Source organism: Hydractinia symbiolongicarpus, chromosome 12 (genome assembly GCF_029227915.1).
Source record: "Hydractinia symbiolongicarpus strain clone_291-10 chromosome 12, HSymV2.1, whole genome shotgun sequence".
NCBI lineage: Eukaryota > Metazoa > Cnidaria > Hydrozoa > Anthoathecata > Hydractiniidae > Hydractinia > Hydractinia symbiolongicarpus.
This window is the reverse complement of record NC_079886.1, coordinates 7,125,876-7,145,481: the sequence shown is the minus strand read 5'-3', so window position 1 is coordinate 7,145,481 and position 19,606 is coordinate 7,125,876. Positions and strand designations below refer to the sequence as shown.

At 33.9% G+C, this 19,606-nt stretch overlaps 2 protein-coding genes across 2 annotated transcripts; one reads left to right on the top strand and one right to left on the bottom strand.

Annotated features, from left to right (window-relative positions):
- The first annotated feature begins 16 nt into the window (after positions 1-16).
- On the top strand, positions 17-7,256 carry LOC130621813 (uncharacterized). Its single transcript, XM_057437164.1, has 4 exons — positions 17-4,121; positions 4,264-4,594; positions 6,370-6,464; positions 7,066-7,256. The coding sequence occupies exons 1-4, from the start codon at positions 3,941-3,943 to the stop codon at positions 7,140-7,142; spliced, it is 684 nt and encodes a 227-aa protein (XP_057293147.1). The 5' UTR covers positions 17-3,940; the 3' UTR covers positions 7,143-7,256.
- Positions 7,257-11,974: 4,718 nt separating this feature from the next.
- On the bottom strand, positions 11,975-13,466 carry LOC130622262 (CDGSH iron-sulfur domain-containing protein 3, mitochondrial-like). Its single transcript, XM_057437704.1, has 3 exons — positions 13,398-13,466; positions 13,084-13,221; positions 11,975-12,686 (listed from the first exon to the last, which is right to left on the bottom strand). The coding sequence occupies exons 1-3, from the start codon at positions 13,434-13,436 to the stop codon at positions 12,510-12,512; spliced, it is 354 nt and encodes a 117-aa protein (XP_057293687.1). The 5' UTR covers positions 13,437-13,466; the 3' UTR covers positions 11,975-12,509.
- Positions 13,467-19,606: the final 6,140 nt, after the last annotated feature.

Genomic DNA, 19,606 nt, shown 5'->3' with positions numbered 1-19,606 from the left:
TATCTGCAATCGTGTGCAAAAATGTTTTGGAAAAACAGTACCCCTCTTCCCCAAATTTTAACGTTGACTGTTTTGACAAAACATGACACTAGCAATCAAAAAAACAAATTCAGCACTGAATTCGGGGAAAGAAGAGCCTTTATTCCAAAAGAAGCTTAAAACATAAAAATCAGAATGTTTTTCAAATATTTATGCACACAACTGTGGATTGACGAAAGAAAAATGTTCGTTGACAGAAGATTCGTGCAGTAGTTGGCTTCTGAGAGAAAAATATTTTGGTCTGCTCCCATAAAATGTAGAGGGTTAAATGGATTGATCTTTATAACGTGTTTACACTAACTGAAGCAAAAAAGTGAGTACAATTTTTTACAATTTCACCTTGAGCATACAAAAAAGATATGGGCTTTTCCATGAGAGCAAGTTATGCGCTTATAATCAATGAACTCATTTATTGTGGTTTTATTTGGCGAACTAGACGAATATTCTTCACTCCCAAGTTTCTTCGAACAAGGCATGTTAGCGTGAATAACGTGCTACTATTTGTGCTTTTGTTGCCTAGTTATCTTTAAGCAACAAATTTTTGCTAAGGCTAGATGTTGCTTAAGTGTGTATTTTAGAGGCTCAACTGTTGTTTACTTGTTGACCATCTATTTAAAAACCTAATTAACGTGTTTGCTTCTCAGTTCTGCTAATGCGCCAATCCAAAAAAAACTTCCTTTTTCATCAGATTTGTGGTCTTACAAAGCTTACATGATGTAGAACAAGGTTATTCTCAGAAACTATTATTGTTTATTTATTTTATTTAATCCAGCCGCTGTTGAGTCTCGTGTCGCTTTATAAAATGTTGCTTAGAAAAAACTTATTTACCTCTTTACAAAGCCAATGATTTAACCTCTTAGTGTACAACTCTTGCAGACAACAATGAAGTAACGTGATCCGGTCAAATTCAAAGAAGTATTGTGCATTTAGTGGAATTCTGATTGTTGAAACAGGTGACAATAATTTTGTTAGTTGTGAACCCCTTATAACAGTGAACTTATGAAGTTACCAAGCCTACTGATAAAATGATTTTAACTTTAATTGGAGTTAGTGTATTTTACAGACTCACCATTTTTTACCTGTTGCTTGTAGACGATCTACCTTGAAGACAAAATTCACATGTTGCTTGATCAAGTCTTTCGTTTTAATCAGGTTTGTCGTCATATATAAATGACATGACTTTTAAAACAAGGAAAGTTCCGAAACCAATTATTTTACAGTCTCTGTTGTTTTTCCTTATCCTTTTATTATATTCACTTCAGGCTGTCTGTTACATAGGAGGATAGCTTTTACTCACAAGTTACTTTGTTTTTTAGAGGATTTAAACCTCGTGTTGCTTGTTAGATTTTGCTTACAAAGTAAAAAGCGTGCAAATATTTGGGAAGACCGCATAGAAACGAGAAAAGGTTTTTATTTTACCAAAGTTTATTAAATTAATTACTATGATTCTAGCCGCCCATTTCAGCATTTAGTATTCAAACATGCGCATTACATTTTTTGGTCGAAACGGCTACTGTATTTTTTTACTGCTTTGGAAACCGAGAGAAGTCAACTTTCAAAGTGTTTACCGCGGTCATCTTTTTTAACAACCAATCAAAACTTTAAAAAGGTTACCATATTGAATGTTATGAGGATTGCCCATATTGACGGCCGAATACTAAAAACTGCGGTCGAACGCTCTATTCAAAGGCGGTCTTAAAGCTACAATCATTACAACCCTTTGATGATGAATAAGTTCCGACATTGTACAGTATGATTAAAAAAATCCGTCACGCCGTCATGGTAATTAAATAAAGTCGCTTTTAGCTATACGTCAAACAGGCTGAATATAGTTAGTCATCAAAACAAAATGTGTGAAATTTTACAATTACAAGTTGATCAAAATATCCTTTGAGAAGATATAAATAAAATAAAAACTTTAAGAAATCAACTTCAAATGTAATGTTTTGTAAACATGCGGAACTTAAAAAATCACAGCGCAGGTACTCTTCAAAGCGTGCGCTAATCTCTTTCAATACGACATTTGTACATTGCTTCCTTATTTATTTTTAATTTGTTTTTGCAATGTCTGTCTGAAAAAGCTGCAAAATTGCGACGTTTTAAAACTCCTCAGTTCCCCCTATATCAATCCCCCCTATTACTCCTCAATTCTCCCTATAACTCCTCAATTCTCCCTATAACTCCTCAATTCTCCCTATAACTCCTCAATTCTCCCTATAACTCCTCAATTCTCCCTATAACTCCTCAATTCTCCCTATAACTCCTCAATTCTCCCTATAACTCCTCAAATCCCCCTATAACTCCTCAATTCTCCCTATAACTCCTCAATTCTCCCTATAACTCCTCAATTCTCCCTATAACTCCTCAATTCTCCCTATAACTCCTCAATTCTCCCTATAACTCCTCAATTCTCCCTATAACTCCTCAATTCTCCCTATAACTCCTCAATTCTCCCTATAACTCCTCAATTCTCCCTATAACTCCTCAATTCTCCCTATTACTCCTCAATTCTCCCTATAACTCCTCAATTCTCCCTATAACTCCTCAATTCTCCCTATAACTCCTCAATTCTCCCTATAACTCCTCAAATCCCCCTATAACTCCTCAAATCCCCCTATTACTCCTCAATTCTCCCTATAACTCCTCAATTCTCCCTATAACTCCTCAATTCTCCCTATAACTCCTCAATTCTCCCTATAACTCCTCAATTCTCCCTATTACTCCTCAATTCTCCCTATTACTCCTCAATTCTCCCTATAACTCCTCAAATCTCAGCCAAAAACAATCCTCGAATTTGTTTTACAAAACTATATGGTTTGTTGCATGTTTCAGATGTTTATAAAAATATAATAAGAAAAACACGCATAAAAAGTCCTCAAATGTGACTCTATAAAGACTGGCTAGCAAGAGTCCGCCTAGCATTTTAAACCCGAGTAAAAATTGAAGTTAAAAATATGCCTAACTGTACGGTATCGTAATTTTTGAAGAATGATTGTGTTGAAATATATTTCATATAACAAAAACAAGGGTAATTTCCTTTGTAAACGGAGTTCGAATATCATTATTTGATCCGGTCTTTTAAAGTAAAAGTTTATTTATCCATAATGGCCACGCGCCAGCTTGTGTAAACAAAGATGAAACTCGTTTATTACGTTACTGTAACGTTTTCTTGTTGTTGCTTATAATGGGTTGGATCATAACCAGTAACGAGTTCTTACCTTTGTTTTTTGTCCAATATATTTTTTCACACAGTTGAAAAAACGCTTAAATGGGATAGCCATTCTTATTTTATGTGGGGGAATCCGTTGAGTGGGTATTTTCATTTTGAGAACAATGGAGAGATAAGCTAAGAAAATCAAACGTATTTTAAAGTTCTTAATTTACCGTCAATGACTGTGTGTGTTATTTTACAGAACGCTTTGCTATACAACCCGTGTAGTTTCAAGGGAAAATCACCAAAGTGGATACATTTTCACTTATAAAAAATCACTGAACAAACCACGACGCGATACACACTTAGTTTTCAGTCAAATATCGAAAAAAAACTTTAAGACAAAACCTAAAATGAATCCGATATTGTAGCAATAAATAACAACCTCGGCTCCAGGTCTCTTTTTTACCCATAGCATTAAGGATAGAGTAGAAGCGATGAATTTCTTCACATAAAGTGGTGGTCATTAGAAATAACTTCACACGTTCTCATCTCAGTAAGAATAACAAGTTGAATTATTCATTTTATCTGATATTGACACAGTATTTTTTATTCTCTAGGTTTGTTTAATTTCCGTATTTACGGATGGCATTAAATCCCTATAAAACGGTCTCTTTTAAACATAAAATCAAAACTGGAGCGTCCTTAGTGTAGGTAACATCGACTAAATTATTTTACACATTATCCAGTATGAAGTTCAACATGGTTTATATTAGCTCGTTGTTTTTATTTATTGTGAAGTTACATTTTATTAGCAGTACAAATATGAGAAACTTTGCATGGCGATTACCGTACATGGCAAGACAAAAATTCGCTCTGATGAAAGATGTTGATATGCTTCTAAATATCTTTGAAAAATATCAACAGAAAGGTAATTTTTTTAGTTACTTACAATCTCTGTTAGTGCAGTCCATTACCTTTATAAACTTTAATCTCGAACCCAGGGCTTTTTTGCTTTAGAGGTTGGAAACGAAATAAGCGAGGCTCTCCATCTTAATTTCGTTTTTTTTTAGAGAAACCACAACTTAATAAACGTGACGATTCTACTATCACAGACAAATCTTGCATTCCCCGCACTACACTAGCAAGTACATACACACACGACAGAGGAGTGCAAATTCCGCGCATAGTGCACGTTAAGAGATGCCAGGGTGGCACAGAAAACCCGGAAAATTATCAATGCCAACCCACAAAAATCGTGGTGCAGTGTTTTCGCACGACCAATGCGAAAAACGGCGATGATTACCTTGGTATATATTCACACGAAGCATGTAAAGAGAAATGTATCTGTAATAGAAAGTTATGCAAGGATCAGATCATAGAGGATTTAATGTGTCCTAGAGGGTAAGAAAAATATTCAATATTTATTCTTCACTTTACAATCCCTTGTGTCTTCACTGTGTTTTTAGATGTACATAAGGCGATACATTCGTTTCGCTATGCTTATCCAAATCTTCATAAGCTCGTTTTATAACATAGTTTTAACTAGTTTAAAACAGAATGATCCAATTAAATCGCCGAATCAGGTGTTAAATGTTTCGTTCCGTCTGCCACGGTAGATATTGAAGCATTAGCCGACTTGAAATAAGTTAATAAATATGTGTTCTCCAGTGTTCTGTGATCTCGGTATAAAAACGGTTTTAACCGGACTGAAATTAGTTCAGTACACCAAAACAAACACGTGTCGATAAAAACGAATTTGTAAACAGAAGAAATAAAGCTGTTAGCGTAAATAAAACACCATTCCGTGGTTTGCAATATTTTTAAATGAAATTATCTAATTTCGGTTATTTGTGTAATATTTACACAATCTTGTGACCAAAGCGACATTTTTGTGACATCATGACAAGTGACACTTTAGTGATGCCTTTAGCAACCTAAAAGTTCAAAACATAACGTGACTCATAAAAAATTCACATGTATATGAATACCGGTGCACAAAGTCATGCGGAAAGCTTTCTTCCAGAAAAACTTCGATTATTTTGTTTATTTGTTTTTGTTTTAATAAAAAAATGGAATATAAAGTGCCTGCAGGTCATACCTGGACTACCCACAGTGACGTCATGACTGCACATATCCAGGGACAATATTTGTTTAAGAAAAAATTTATTTTTACAACAATATAAAAAAATAAGCTACTATCACGATATATATGTTACTTTGAAGAAGTAATGGGATAAATGACGTCACTGAAATAAAAACACCCTGGTATGTATCAGTCAACTTTGTATATTTACAGAATGTCTCACAGGGTGTCCACTTTGTTAGGAAATATTTTTAGCATGCAAGAAGAAAGTTAGAAATTTCAGCAAAATCAGTAATTCTGATCGAATCAGAATTATTTACACTTTACAAAATATTGGCGTGAAGGTTTGAATTTTAACCTGCTTTTAAAAATATAGTATTAAAAGAATAAGCATTGATCTTTGCAAAATTTTAAATATTTGATCTTCTCAAAATTCAATTTGCCTAAAATTTAAATACTTGGTCTTTCCCAAAATTAATTTGCATAACATATAAAATATTTGAACTTCGCGAAATCAAATTCGCGCCAAATTTAAATTATTTCACCATTCGCCATATTAGATCTGCGCCAAATTTTTTCCTTTTAAAGTACTGTATAACACAAGATTTAGTAAAATAAAAATACCTAAATTGCCCCTCGTCCTCCCAAAAAAAAAGACAAGAAAAAAAGCTTGCATTTGCTTAATAGGGGGATAAGAGAGAAGGGTCTAAAGTCAGTAAGTTGGTGCGTGCATACTTAAGGGATGGTCCTTCTGAAGTTAGCTCTTTTGTACTGGTTGTTTTATATGTACATTAAAATAAACTTCATAACATCTCATAACGCTTGTATGTAGTCGTTCTGATCTTAAGTATTCGGAAAAAACAATCTCGTTCCCAAGACTCCCTTTGTTCCTTTTATTGATAAAGAAACCCTAGAAACGAGACTCTCCAGACTGAAAAGTGACATTACCCCCGGTAAAGTAATTTTACCACCGCATATATAATCAGTTACGCCGTGTTAAAAAGATCAGTACGTTGTTTCCATCTTCATATGATTATAGTGTTTCGCACAACATAGCAACGGGATGTTGTTTTACCTCGTACCTCGTGTTTAGATATACGGAGAATAAAGAATCTTGTCAGTGTGTATCTTCGAAAGGAGAATCAATATTTTTCAGAAATATGGGAATAATAACAGACTGGAACTCGGGTTAGTTTTTTCTTCCTGTGTTGTGGCTTGTTTTTTATAAATACAAGTTGTTTTAAATGCAGGTTTGAGAAGTATAAATACATGCAAGTAACTTATGTAACGCGTTTAGATTTGTTTCACTGCATCGATATAAGAGAGGCGTAATAGTTGTAGTAAAACTAAATAAAGCGCCCCTCCCCGCCCTCTTTTGAAAACTAAATAAAGCGCCCCTCCCCGCCCTCTTTTGAAAACTAAATAAAGTGCCCCTCCCCGCCCTCTTTTGAAAACTAAATAAAGCGCCCCTCCCCGCCCTCTTTTGAAAACTCAATAAAGCGCCCCTCCCCGCCCTCTTTTGAAAACTAAATAAAGCGCCCCTCCCCGCCCTCTTTTGAAAAAGAAAGTGGATAAATTTGGTTCCTTACAAAGACTATTCAATTCATTTTTTTATAATTTGTTTTTTTATAATTCTTTTTAAAAAATCTTAAAACTATTTTAATGTCTTTATAATCTGCCATGAGCCCCTCCTTGGATTGCTAGAATTTAATAAGCGCCTCGGGCGCTGGCACAAGTAAATGCGGTCATAATTTTACAAAATTTGAAATTGCTGTAATAATTTTTTTAGATCTACATAAGTTATGTCGCAGTGAAGCAAGCAAATTTTCTATTGGAATTGGTGAAAGTTTTACACTGTCACTGTGAATGAAGCATCTGTCAAATCCCTAAAAACGTCAGCATGGAAATATATATATATATATATATTTAGTATAATTGTATTTACTTATTTATTGAGAAAAATAATAATTTAGTTTTAAATCCTTTGATCGAAGTTCTTACTTTGCCTTTAATGATACCTCGTCAATCTCGTTTCCAGAGATTTTTTTTCCACCTGTTTTCTGTTTTGTAATAACCACATATCAGAAATCAAAAAAAAGACCTAGAAACGAGATTTGCCCTATTTCGCTAGCACAAATTTACGCTTTCTTGACTTTGGTAATTTACTGCATTTTCGGGGCCGGGTAATAAAAGCTGCAGCAGGAAATAAAAATTTATTACCTGGCTTCTAATTTCTCAATAATCTTTGTCAAAGAGACAAGACAGATAATTTCGAAGTTCGCCACCACAAGTAATTGCGTAGGCTACTTCTATATTAGATTTACACTTGATTTACATTAGATTGTCATTGTTTTGAGGACTTAAAATCTTGGGTGATATGGTTAAGTCCAAAATTTTAAAATTAAAAAATTGCTGCTGACGTGTTGGTATGGCCATTTTTTACGATTTCCGGGGCCTTCGTGGGCCCCGACGTGGATTATTTCGGTGAGAGGGCGTGCTGGAGAATGTGACTAGCAACTTTTCAACGCTGCCTGCCTGGCTGATGTGTGTGCAAAAATAGCGATTTTGCAGCATGTTGGGTGTAGAGCATTGACTCTTTCATACTTGTCCATATTTAAAAAATGAGGAAAAAATTGCTTCGTCTCAAAATCTTTGCCGAAGATAGCTGGCCAAAATGAACTCTTAGAAAAAACGGATTAACGGCCAGCTATAATAAAAAGTCACGAATCTGAAGTTAATTTGCGCATGATAAAGGTAGGCCAGATTTTTTTCAAATTAAACTATATTGTGTTAAGAGGAAAAATAATTCTCTTTTTATAAAGTTTAAAATTTTATTATCCTATGGAGGAAAGAGTACTTGGTGAAATAAGAAGTCGAAGAAACTTAACTAAAAGCAACACTTAAATTTAAAATCCAAAACACTTATAAGTCCGCTTTCACTGCCCACGTAAGGTGCCCAAATCGTACCCTTTTAGACGCCGAACGACGGAAATATGCGTCAGAGCAAGGCCGAAATGACGACACGAAATCTATTAACCATAACTCGTGGCCACTCAATTTTAAGGTATCCCGACAGTGTGCAATTCGGTCAACGTTGAATCAGTTGGTGTGATTGCTAGAAACCGCGGTTAATGACGAGACATTGACGACAAAAAATATTGAAATTTGAGTTTTCCTAAAGAAACATTCGCCGTCAAAGGTTTTATGCTAATATAACTTTATTACAACTTTACTACAACTTTTTATAAAAATATTTTAACATTGTTTGCTTGGCGATGGGAAAGGCCTCCAAATTCCTTGTAAACTTTATTTTATTGGAAATACTAATTTAATTGATAAATTGAAATAAATTTTGCCACCATTGATGTAATAAAAATGAATAAAAATGAAAACGTTTTTTAATTTTCCCACAAGATTTTATTTATACACAAAATTTCGGTCAAGTCTAAAAGTCCACACGAGTAGCACCACGAGTGACCAGAAGTGACCACGAATGACCACAAGTGACTGCGAGAATGTAAGGTATGGTAACGACTAAGGACAACAAAAATTATGGTAACAAACAACTTTGTAAAAGAGGTTGTGTTTTTTTTAATAAACAATTATATACAACAAAAGTTTTAAAAAATAGAACCATAAAGAACAAAATTAGTAAAATGAATAATAATGGGAGAAATTTTCGCAAATTTCGCCAATTTGCCCCAAATTCGCGAAAATAAATCACAAAAAACGACCAATTTTTGGCATTCACGAAAATAAATCCCGTAAATCTTTATCATTTTGGCCATTCGCGAAAATAAATCTCGTAATTTTATTTCAATAAAATGTTGAAAAATGAAAAATCATTCAAAAAGTCATTAAGCAGTGATCAAAAAGCCCTTGTCATTTTCGACGTTTTTAAAGGCCAGATGACCGATGAAGTGCTGGAAATTCTAGCAGAAAATCATGTCCTCGGACTACCGTACCAGCTAACATGATGATGTATTACCAGCCTTCAGATTTAACTGTAAACGGGCATGCGAAAAAGTTCTTAGCGAAGCATTTCAATGAATTGTATACTGTTCAAATTTCCAAGCAACTCCAAGAAGGTAAAGCTATAGAAGAAATAGATGTAAAACTTCGCCTGTCAGTCCTGAAACCTTTACATGCTGAGTGGTTGGTAAACCTGTATAATGAATTGACCTCGCTAGAGAGTGGAAAAATAATTTTTAGTTGATGGAGGGCTTCTGGAATCACAGACGCGATCAAAATGGGTTTGTCCAAGCTCCCATCATTAGATCCCTTTCAGAGGATAGAGATACAATGGTTCAAGGTAATGCAGAAGTATCACTAAATCTTTCTGCTCTTTGTCACATGGATCAAGAGAACGCATGTATTGTATTGGTCACAACTTGGACGATGAGGAACACGATGAAGAAGAAATCTGGCAAAGATATGGTGATGAAAGAGGAGCATTTGATGTTTTTCAAAATTTTGTTGATGACGAGTAAAGCTAGATTAACTAGCTTGATACTCTTGTATAATATTTTAGATTTTTATTTTCAAGGAAAATTATTTTTTCCAAAAAGAATTAATATTTACGAAAAATCTCACGTTCGCGGAAATTTATCCCACAAAAAATACCGAAATTTCTAAATCGCGAAAATTAATCCTGCGAAATTTTGCGAAATGCTGCATTCGCGAAATTAAAACCAAAAAAATTGTCTCGCGAAAATTTCTCCCATTAAAGTATAAGTCGTACTAAAATGGAATGTCCAAGAGGAAACTTAAAAGCACATTTCCGTGTCACGTTGATTGACTCCTACACAAAGTGTGCTGTTGTACAAAATATTAGTAAGTGTTAATTATAAAACCTGCTCATTGTATTGCTTCAATTTGGAACGTCGTCATACGTGACTGAATGTCCGACCCTGAAATAGCGGGTTCTTTCTTGTAACGTGATCCATATTAAGATGGTAATATGTGTACTGAAAATCAGTTGAAAATCGTATACTGCCATCTCCATTTTTCCCTATAATATCTATATGTCTATATCTATCTATATGTCTGACTATAACATTGTTAGAGAGAGTAGGCTCGATATCTATTAGCAAATTCTTGTCCACGGCAATAACAATTAGTGGCGTTTTTCGGAAGGAAAACGAGCTCATAGTGGTACGGTGAAAATGAAGTGGACCAAGCCACATCCGATGGTTACCAAGAAAATGGCATCACAGGTGGTGCCAATGAAGGCGGGAACATGATAGAGCTTGGCTGCAACGGTTGCTACATTGTAGGGAGTTGTGATTGAGCAACTGCTTGGTACATTGTAGGAGGTTTTTTGTCACGCTTTCAAATTCGATTTTGCGTACTTTTTGATCTGTTTTTTCTAGGAAATAGTAGGAATAGGATTTTTTTGTGAGAATATATTTTAATGATGATTTGGTTGGACGATTATGGTTCCTTTGAAAGTTATGATAAAAAGAAATCTCATATTTTTACGTTCCTCCGGTAACAAATGTAGTATTTAAACATTGCTGTGATGCCAGGAACTAAATGAAAACATTTTTTGGCCTCGAATTGTGCAAAAAAGAAGCCAATGTAGGAAAAAACAGGTCTTCATGAAAATTGAAACAAAATTAACATCTACCTATGTCATTGTTCGTAAAGGTTTCTTCATCAGAAGAAATAACCATAACGTCATGTACTAAAACAACAAAAAATATATATCAAAAGGATAGAAAAAAGAGATGAAAGCAAATGAGGTATAAAGTACAAGCTTACTGTGTGTATCCAGGTATTTCCACTTTTCTGTATCCATCACCTCCTTAACTCAATCTTCACCGTTTTTTCTCTTTTATCCATTATGGAAATCGCTACGTATACGGATTACTATAACTCACTACGATTATTATTACTCACTACTATTAATACAACTACGTTAACCAACTACAAAACTCAAATCTACTTTATTGTTAAAATTGAGATTAGAACGTTTTACAACAGGTACGATCGAACATTGCTTTGTTCGAAAGTGGATGGTTTCCACATGCTTCATACTCATATAATTTTGGTTGGTGTTTTTGAATTTTCAAAAAACTATACGGTTTCCACATGCTTTTCTTTTGTGCACACACAACAGAATTCTATTATATCTCACCAGCTCACTTGGTCCCTCAGTATCGTTTGAAATAGTTTCAGCTTTTCATACCCTGTCACTTGCAGTCACTTGTAGTCCTCCGTTGTCACTTTGGTCACTCGTGGTGTTAGTCGTGGTCACTCGTGGTGTTACTCGTATGGACTTTTAGACTTGACCCAAAATTTCGAATTAACGAGCATAATGCAGCCTTGGGACTAAAAAATTGATCGAATTAGCGGTGTTCGAATTAGGCAGCTCAAAATATAACTTTTTTATTAACTGTTGAAACCAGATGATAACACTTTTTGCTTTTAGATCAAGATCTCGATGAGGGTGTCAACTGGAAGATTCCGCACTTACCAGTCATCGCAAAACAAATACGTACAAATATGGCGACCTACATTCTTCCGCTGCAGTTCCGGTTTTCACGATTTTTGACTTGAATTTAAAACGTAATTTATTTTCCCGCGAAGCGCAGAATAATCAATTTTAGCATTATGTAAATTTAAAAGCTACTACCGGATAATCTGATTCGCAAATAAGTCCAGTCTACTCACGTTTTAAATAAAAAAGGCACGAGTTTTTCGATTTGCTAAATTATCACCAGTGTTGTATCACAATAACAGATGAAATTACCAAATATATATATTTATATACAATACAATTCAATAATCACGCTACTACATTTCTAACAAAAATCAGAAAACGATATAGAGTTTCTTTAGCAAATCTGCAAGTCAATGAGCTGGAAATGAAACTTGTCAACATGTAAATACACAGTACATACAGGACCCTATTAAAAGCAGGAACCTATTAAAAGCAGGACCTTGTTATACGAGGGGAAAAAGCAGGACCTTGTTATACGAGGGGAAAAAAGCAGGACCTTGTTATACGAGGGGAGAAAGCAACTTTCTACAACGAGGGTTTAACTTATCTACGCTCCTAAGTATAAACGGGGAGAAAGCTAAAGAGAACAAGAAACGTACACCGTTTATCGAGGTCTCGTTAAATTCTTACTGAATTCAACAAAACCCAAGCTGCAAAGGTTTGACTGCTATATAAATTTGATAATTATCTAACCTAGGTGCATAAAAAAAGTAATAAGAAAATTCAAACTAACTAAGTTTTTCACCAATTTTGCATTTCTGAACATTTTCACTTATATGTGTTCCATCACAATATGGGGCAGTGCTTGTTTGTTTACAACCGCAAAGGTATACATCGCTAGTCTCTTCAGCTTTGAATCGAACTGGACGCAGTTCCGTTTTTCTATGACTTCCATCGCAAAATGGCTAGAAAATAATAAGAAATAGTTGCCAAGGGATGAAGGTAATAGATTTGATCAAAAATTAAGAAACTGCACTAGCCAGGCTTAAAATTTGGAACGTTAAGCATCTGAGATTTTAAATCTTGTTGATCTAACGTGGAACCTGAAAAATAGTTCTCTAAAAAACAAAAATTATTATTTAGTTTATAAATTATAGCAACCTATAACCAAAATCTTGTAAAATTTAAATATATTGTGCAATTTTAAGGACCAAATAAAAAATTCAATTTTGATCCACTTTTAATATGGTTTAAAAAATGAGAAAAATAATTAAGAACATCCCAAGACAAAGTCCAGTATTTTTATATATAATAAACATGCATGTGTGCAAGAAACAGCTTGCTTCTACAACTCTACTGTACCTGTTTTGAACTAAGCCCGCAAGAACACCATGAGTAACGTTTTCCTTGGACGACAGATGACAAAAAAGGCTCTTTTGCAGCAACAGTTGGAATTTTATCTGAAGATTGAAGACTCAAAGAGAAACATCTTAGATGCATCTAAATTTACAAAAAAAAAGGGATAATTTTATTGCTTTTTTTTTCTAAATTTAAAATTTTATTACATTGTTAAAGTTTGAAGTTCGAAACACAAATATCTGTTATCAGAAAATCTGAATTGAGCCCTGCCAAATTTTCATACAATTAAGAAATTAAACAAAATACAAAAAGCTTACCATTGAAATTCCCCTAAGAACGATAGCTGGCTTCATCATTTGATTTAGACAATTTATAGCTGTTATTTTCTACAAGTAGAAATCATAAAGTTAAACACACCTTATTACAGGAAATAACGAATCAGGAAATGAATGTATATACTAACATGGTTCGTAGAAAATTTTCAAAATTTGATTTTTAGGAAATTCACAAAAAATCGGAAATTATTAGGAATACACTAGGATGCTATATTTTTTAAGATTTTAGGTGTGGGAACCCTTTAATACAACCCTTACAGATTCTATAACTTCACTAGTCCCAATTTGCGAGAACCTTTTACTAATTTGTTTCAAGACAAGGATGATCTATAACTACTTATTAAAGACCATAGCTCTTTTCCTCCCTGTAACACATACAGTGGGTCCGGTTAAGCCTTGATCATTTCTCTGTAGTTTGCTGAGCAGTTCATAAAGTTTTTCCCCAAATATTCCTGAAAAGGTATGGGTATCAATGAAATCAAAATGGAATTTTTGGGAAAAATTTCACACAGAAACAGAAACAGAAAACAGTTTACCAAATCCGTTTTTCTTTAGAAAATATAATTAAAACTACCTGTTAGCCAGTGGAAAAATCCACGGGTATATACGCCCGTTCTTTAAATTCACCTGTAGCGCAACATAGTGGACAAAAATATATCACATTTGGTATTGGGGTGCATTTTAAAAATTTTGTGTTTCCGTTACGGGATGCGCCTTTCACGGACACACTGACAAAATACACCATTATTAATGAGGAAAAAAAAACAATTGGTGTCAAATAAATCAAAACTTAAGAAACGGTAGACTTTATACTAAAAAATGATGATAAAGGACTTAAAGGTCGAAGCAGAGTTGAATATCGCAGTGATTCAGAATAAGAATATGAGGAAAACGATTACTAAAAGTGCACAAATAAAATGAGTTATTTTATGACATATGATATATAATCATATAAACCACCTGTTCTTCTCGTGTATCAAATTTTACTTTCACTTCTTTTTCATGAGCGACGGGAATTTGCCACTGCTGTAATAATTGCATTCATCTCAAAAAAAAGTCAGGAAGAAGAAAAAGAAAATATTGGGTTAAGTCATGGCTGAGTATGTAGCCATAACTTGGTCTTTATGGGACTTTGATTTCTGAGTTGCGTTTAGAAGATTACTATAAAAATTACTTGCATATATTGGCAAAAATTTTGGCGAAATACTTTGACTTCTCTTAAAAAAATATATATAACTGGTCATAACACAGTACCCAGAGATGAATATTTATTTTAAATATTTTCTCAGTCTTTTCTATGTTTTTTTTTCATGTTTACATAACTTCGGCACAATTAAAAACGGACTATGATTGGTTAACATCTCAATTTCAATAGAAGACAATAGGTTTGTTATGATCATTATATCATATAAAAAAAGGACGTGTTCTATCTTATAAAATTTGATCACATACATATGATCATAGAAATTCTCATCATATAACGTATGTTACACAATCAAGTTAATAATGATCATATAGTATATGTCATATAAAATTTGATCATGTAAAACCGGCTTTAAAGTGGTAAACACCTTAGAACAAATTAAAACATGCTAGAAAAGCTAAATCACAGACTCTGCTCCAATACACTAGAAATTTCCATATTAACAAATATATCTATTGAGTTTTTGGCTTTTCGTTTTAATGCCACTAGAGTTCAATAAGAGAGTATGCTGAGTTGCAAGCGTCTCTTTCTTGAACGGGCTTCTTTTTGGATGGAACTGATGAAAACGAGAGTCCACTAGTGTCCACTAGTGAAAAGTGTCATTAACTGATCAAATATGCCAGCTAAATTGTGAAATTGGCAAATAAGGGTTGTACACTAGAGTGATATTAAAGGTACTGTCCAGTAAAACAATAAAACTTGATATTAGTTACATCTCGGCACAAAAGTAAAGAAAAAAGTATTTAAATACAACCAAAATTGTCTTTCATAAGCTTAAACTGAATTTGTTTACTTGACCATGCCATTCTCAATCGCCATTTTTACTGAACTTCGAACGCGGAAAAGGACTGGGTAAAAACATTAATATGCGCAATTTATGCAATGACGTATTCTTTGGGTTACCCCCGTGTAAGAGACTGGTGCGTGCAGAAAGAGAAATAAAGAAAAAAAGTTAATGATAATCATTTTTTTACGTTTATCAATCATGTTCACAAGCAGAAATTAAACATAATTGGATTTCAGTTTAAGCCAGAACGACCCAATAACAAACAACATAAATAACATATAATGCCGATGGCCCAGACGCACCAGAATTACCCGCTGCTTCTCGCACAGATATATATCAGTGAGTGGTGCTTATGTGAAAAGTGCGAGAGGATGCCTTCAGCTGATGAGTGTTTGTGGTGTAACGAGGCGGACACTATAAAATACTTGCAACTACGGTACCTATATAATTTGACCTCACATTTTTCTACTGGTTGTCATATCGTTTGGTATATTACAAAAAATGATTTAGATTCATCAAGGAGTTTAACTTGTAATGTCGCGTCAGATTTTTCATTTCATCATCGCACGTTGCTGTCTGCGTTTGAGCATTGGCCACTCCAACGTATGTCTGCGTAGATATACTTTTACGTAAATAATCTTACCTGCGTCTGGTCTCAGTATCGGCACAAAAAATAAAGCATCTTTAAAATAATCTACTTTAATTTGTGTAGAGTCAGACATTCTGTTTGTGTGGACAGGGACATTAAGTTCTATCCCTGAAAGCGAGTTGCATGCTTTGAAATTAAATATTCATAAATTGCTACATTTTTTTAAAAAGGGGGTAAAATATCAAAAAAATTAAATTAATCTGGTAATATTGTTCAGAGTAAAACAATCATTTTCTATTTACAATGTTTTGATTCGCCGAGAACCCAAAGCTTACGTCACAACAAAATATTATTTTAGTCTCCCTTTCATGTAGAATGGCTTCGGTATAAATTTGCTTTCGACAACGTGCAATGATGAAAAATTTGTAAACATAAAAGAAATGTTATTTGAGTTGTAAAACTTTAGAAATATAACCACTTATATTTCCGCAACAAATAAGAAAAGTGCAATTAAGTTCAGGCTACCTTTTTATTATTATATTTTTACTGGCCAGTACCTTTAAATATTTTTGTATATATATATATATTTGATGCACCTACTTTTCTTAAGAAATATTTAATAATTACATATTTTGTTATTATTTTATTAATTTTCATAATACATACTGTAAATACTAAAAATCATTTAATAATTAAAATATATACTGACTTTTCTTTTTTTTATTAACTCCTTTATGCTATATTGCATGGCTATGATATCTACTGAATTTCAATATTATATTTATCTATTAGACACCTGCATGCCAAATTACTATTACTTAAAACAACCTTAAAACACAGCTTGTTGTCACTCTGTGTATGCAGAAAAATGCATGCAACAATATTCAAAACCTTAGTAAAAAGAGAAAAATATATATTATAAAAATTACTAACTGTGTTTTTTTGTGCTTCTCTCTATGTTATTAGCTCACGGCTGTTTCGGAGCGGACAAAAATGCTACGAAAAAATAATTCGATTTACCCTCTCAGTTAAAACAGGATATCTCAAGAACAAAATAAGATTTTTATATTCTGTAAAAAGAATAATAATCTTAGATAAATTGTCCATATTATTAAAAGAAAAATTTTTTTGGACACCTGTCCGAAATTGGTAAATTTAGGCCAAAATGTCTAAAAATGACTTAAAAATTATCATTTAGATAAATGTCTTCCACAAAATCCCTGGAAAAAAGTTAAGAAAACATGCTTTTTATGGTCCACAGGTTAGGTTAAATATCTGGAATAAAAATTACTTAATTTTATTACTGTCCGAAATTGTCCAAAGTGTTATATTCGGGCCAAATGTGAGATCTGTGAAAAACAGCCTTAAGAGCCTTAATGTATGCTTAAAGTTCATTTATTAACTGAATAAAAAACATTACTTTGGATTCTAAGACCATTAAAGATGATGTAGATGAAATATTAGTCTGTCCGAAATTGTCCAAAGGGTTATTTTTGGGCCAAATGTGTGAAATATGTGAAAAACGTATGTAGTGTTCGTTTATAGCTGTTTTTTTAGGTTTTCTTATATTCTGTATAAAATTCTGTACTTTTTTTTTGATTAATTAGTTAAAATGTTGCAACAAAAAAAGATGCTGCTGCCTATGCACACCATAGCAGTGTATAGCTAGCTAGCTAGCTTATAGCAGCTGATATAAAAATTTTGCTGCATATAGTGCAGTGAATGTAAATTAATTTGATTTCGTGGTTAGGAAAATTAAAACACAAAACAAATTGGCAAGCAAGCTATAGGGGTTAGCTATTTGGGGCAGGGTGATACATAGTTTTTAGGGATGGGGGAGGGGCTGAAACATGTACCCTCCTTTAGCTTGGTCAGGTGAGTTGTTCTGCCCGGATAATGAACATTGGCCTGATTAAGTACGGCAGCCTGCCCCGGTTAGGAACAGGGCAGAAAATAAATAATCAGGGCAACATAATCGGGACAGGCCGGCTTATTACTCAAAAAATATTATTTGGCACTTATAAAAGGAACATAATCAGGGCAGTTTATATACGACATATTATTTCTCACTTATTATAGAACGAACATAATCGGGGCAGGCCGACTTATGTATGACAGTCAAATATTATTCGACAATTATAGGACTTAAATAACACAAATATAATTGGGGCTGACTGCTTTTATATCATTCGTAGCAAATACTAAATTTTAGGATTCGCAAGTTTAATAACTTTTCACCAAAATTAATTCCCGCAAAAAGAATAATTAGGTTCCGTGAAATTTAGTTGCTTCAAAGTATATTATGTTGAAATGTATTTACTACAAGGGTAGTTTATACTAAGAATTACGTCGACACTTTTTTATTTCGCCATGTCTAGTTTTTAGGGGTGTTCTATCTTCCAGAGAATGTTTAATTTACAAAAGCTTGAAGAAAATGCCAATCACAGCCTGTCTCCCAGCTATTTATATCAGCGTTCATAATCCGGTCACCACGACATAACAGTGCAAAAAAAACATAATCGGACCGTGCGTACATAATCCGGCTGTCCCGGTTGTAAACAGGTCGTTTTCGCAATCTGGGCAGAACAGGTTCAGCTATGCTGAAAGAAGTACGAAAGTACGAAATGAAAGTACGAAATGAAGCGCTAAGACATGAAAAACGAGAAGCCATTCTCGCCAAAAGAAACCATGCGGCCCTTTAACCCCTGCAGTTCTTACGATCCGCGAATTTAAATTTCCGCAATTTCTTTCAAAATCGGTTAATTGTTACAGAGCGGGTGATTAAAGTTTTATTTTTGATAGAGCATTGCAAAGTAAATAAATACATTGAAACGAAACCTGGACACTTGTGTCAAACAAATACGTGATTTTAGCGCTAAAAATTTGCATCCGTAAAATCAGTTTTTGCAAAGAAACTGGTTTCGCCAACTGTGAAATTAACAACCTGCAAAAATTTCCTCCTGTACCATTCGCGCATTTATTTCTCGCGCACCTTTAATTTGAATCCTTGAACAATTTATTTTCGCCTTTCATGAGGTAGTAAAAGCGACAGAAGAAAAAAAATAGGTGGTTGTTTTAAGTGGAAACAACATTTTGATTCGGCAGTTTTTTGTGAGCAGACGTAAATTTTACAAATTACAAAAGAGGTAAAACAATAGAATTTTAAAAAGGCACATCGCATGGTAAAATATTTACACTAACCTATTTACTCACGATAAAACATTCTTTACAGCTTCTTTTCAGGGAGGAATGCGTTACGCGCCCGTGAAAACACGTTTGCTCTCGGGTTTTAGGTCTGCTTATTACTCAAACGAACTCCGTGTATTGCTCTCACGAAATAGCGTCCCTAGAAACCTGACTCTTTGAACCGTGTGCAGACACCCAGACCAGAATTGCTATGAAAAGGACATGTATGAAAAGCAGCCAGCTAGATATGTCTTTTGTTATGTGATTGGGTAATTAGCTATATATTGTAGTTTTAGCTAGCTATATCATTGAACATGGGTACTAACTGAAATTTGAGTCCAACGCCTTATTCTCGTGATAACAATATAGTAACAGGTTCATGAACTTTATCACTTTTTATCCACCTGAATATTGAGCAACTGTTC

Bases quoted from the DNA above. Each gene is read 5' to 3' on its own strand.
- LOC130621813 (XM_057437164.1), top strand. From the start codon at position 3,941: ATGAAGTTCAACATGGTTTATATTAGCTCGTTGTTTTTATTTATTGTG. The intron at 4,122-4,263 runs GTAATTTTTTTA...GTTTTTTTTTAG, and splicing joins TGAAAAATATCAACAGAAAG to AGAAACCACAACTTAATAAA. The intron at 4,595-6,369 runs GTAAGAAAAATA...CCTCGTGTTTAG, and splicing joins GATTTAATGTGTCCTAGAGG to ATATACGGAGAATAAAGAAT.
- LOC130622262 (XM_057437704.1), bottom strand. From the start codon at position 13,436: ATGATGAAGCCAGCTATCGTTCTTAGGGGAATTTCAATG. The intron at 13,222-13,397 runs GTAAGCTTTTTG...TTGTAAATTTAG, and splicing joins TTCTTAGGGGAATTTCAATG to ATGCATCTAAGATGTTTCTC. The intron at 12,687-13,083 runs GTACAGTAGAGT...ATTATTTTCTAG, and splicing joins GCGGGCTTAGTTCAAAACAG to CCATTTTGCGATGGAAGTCA.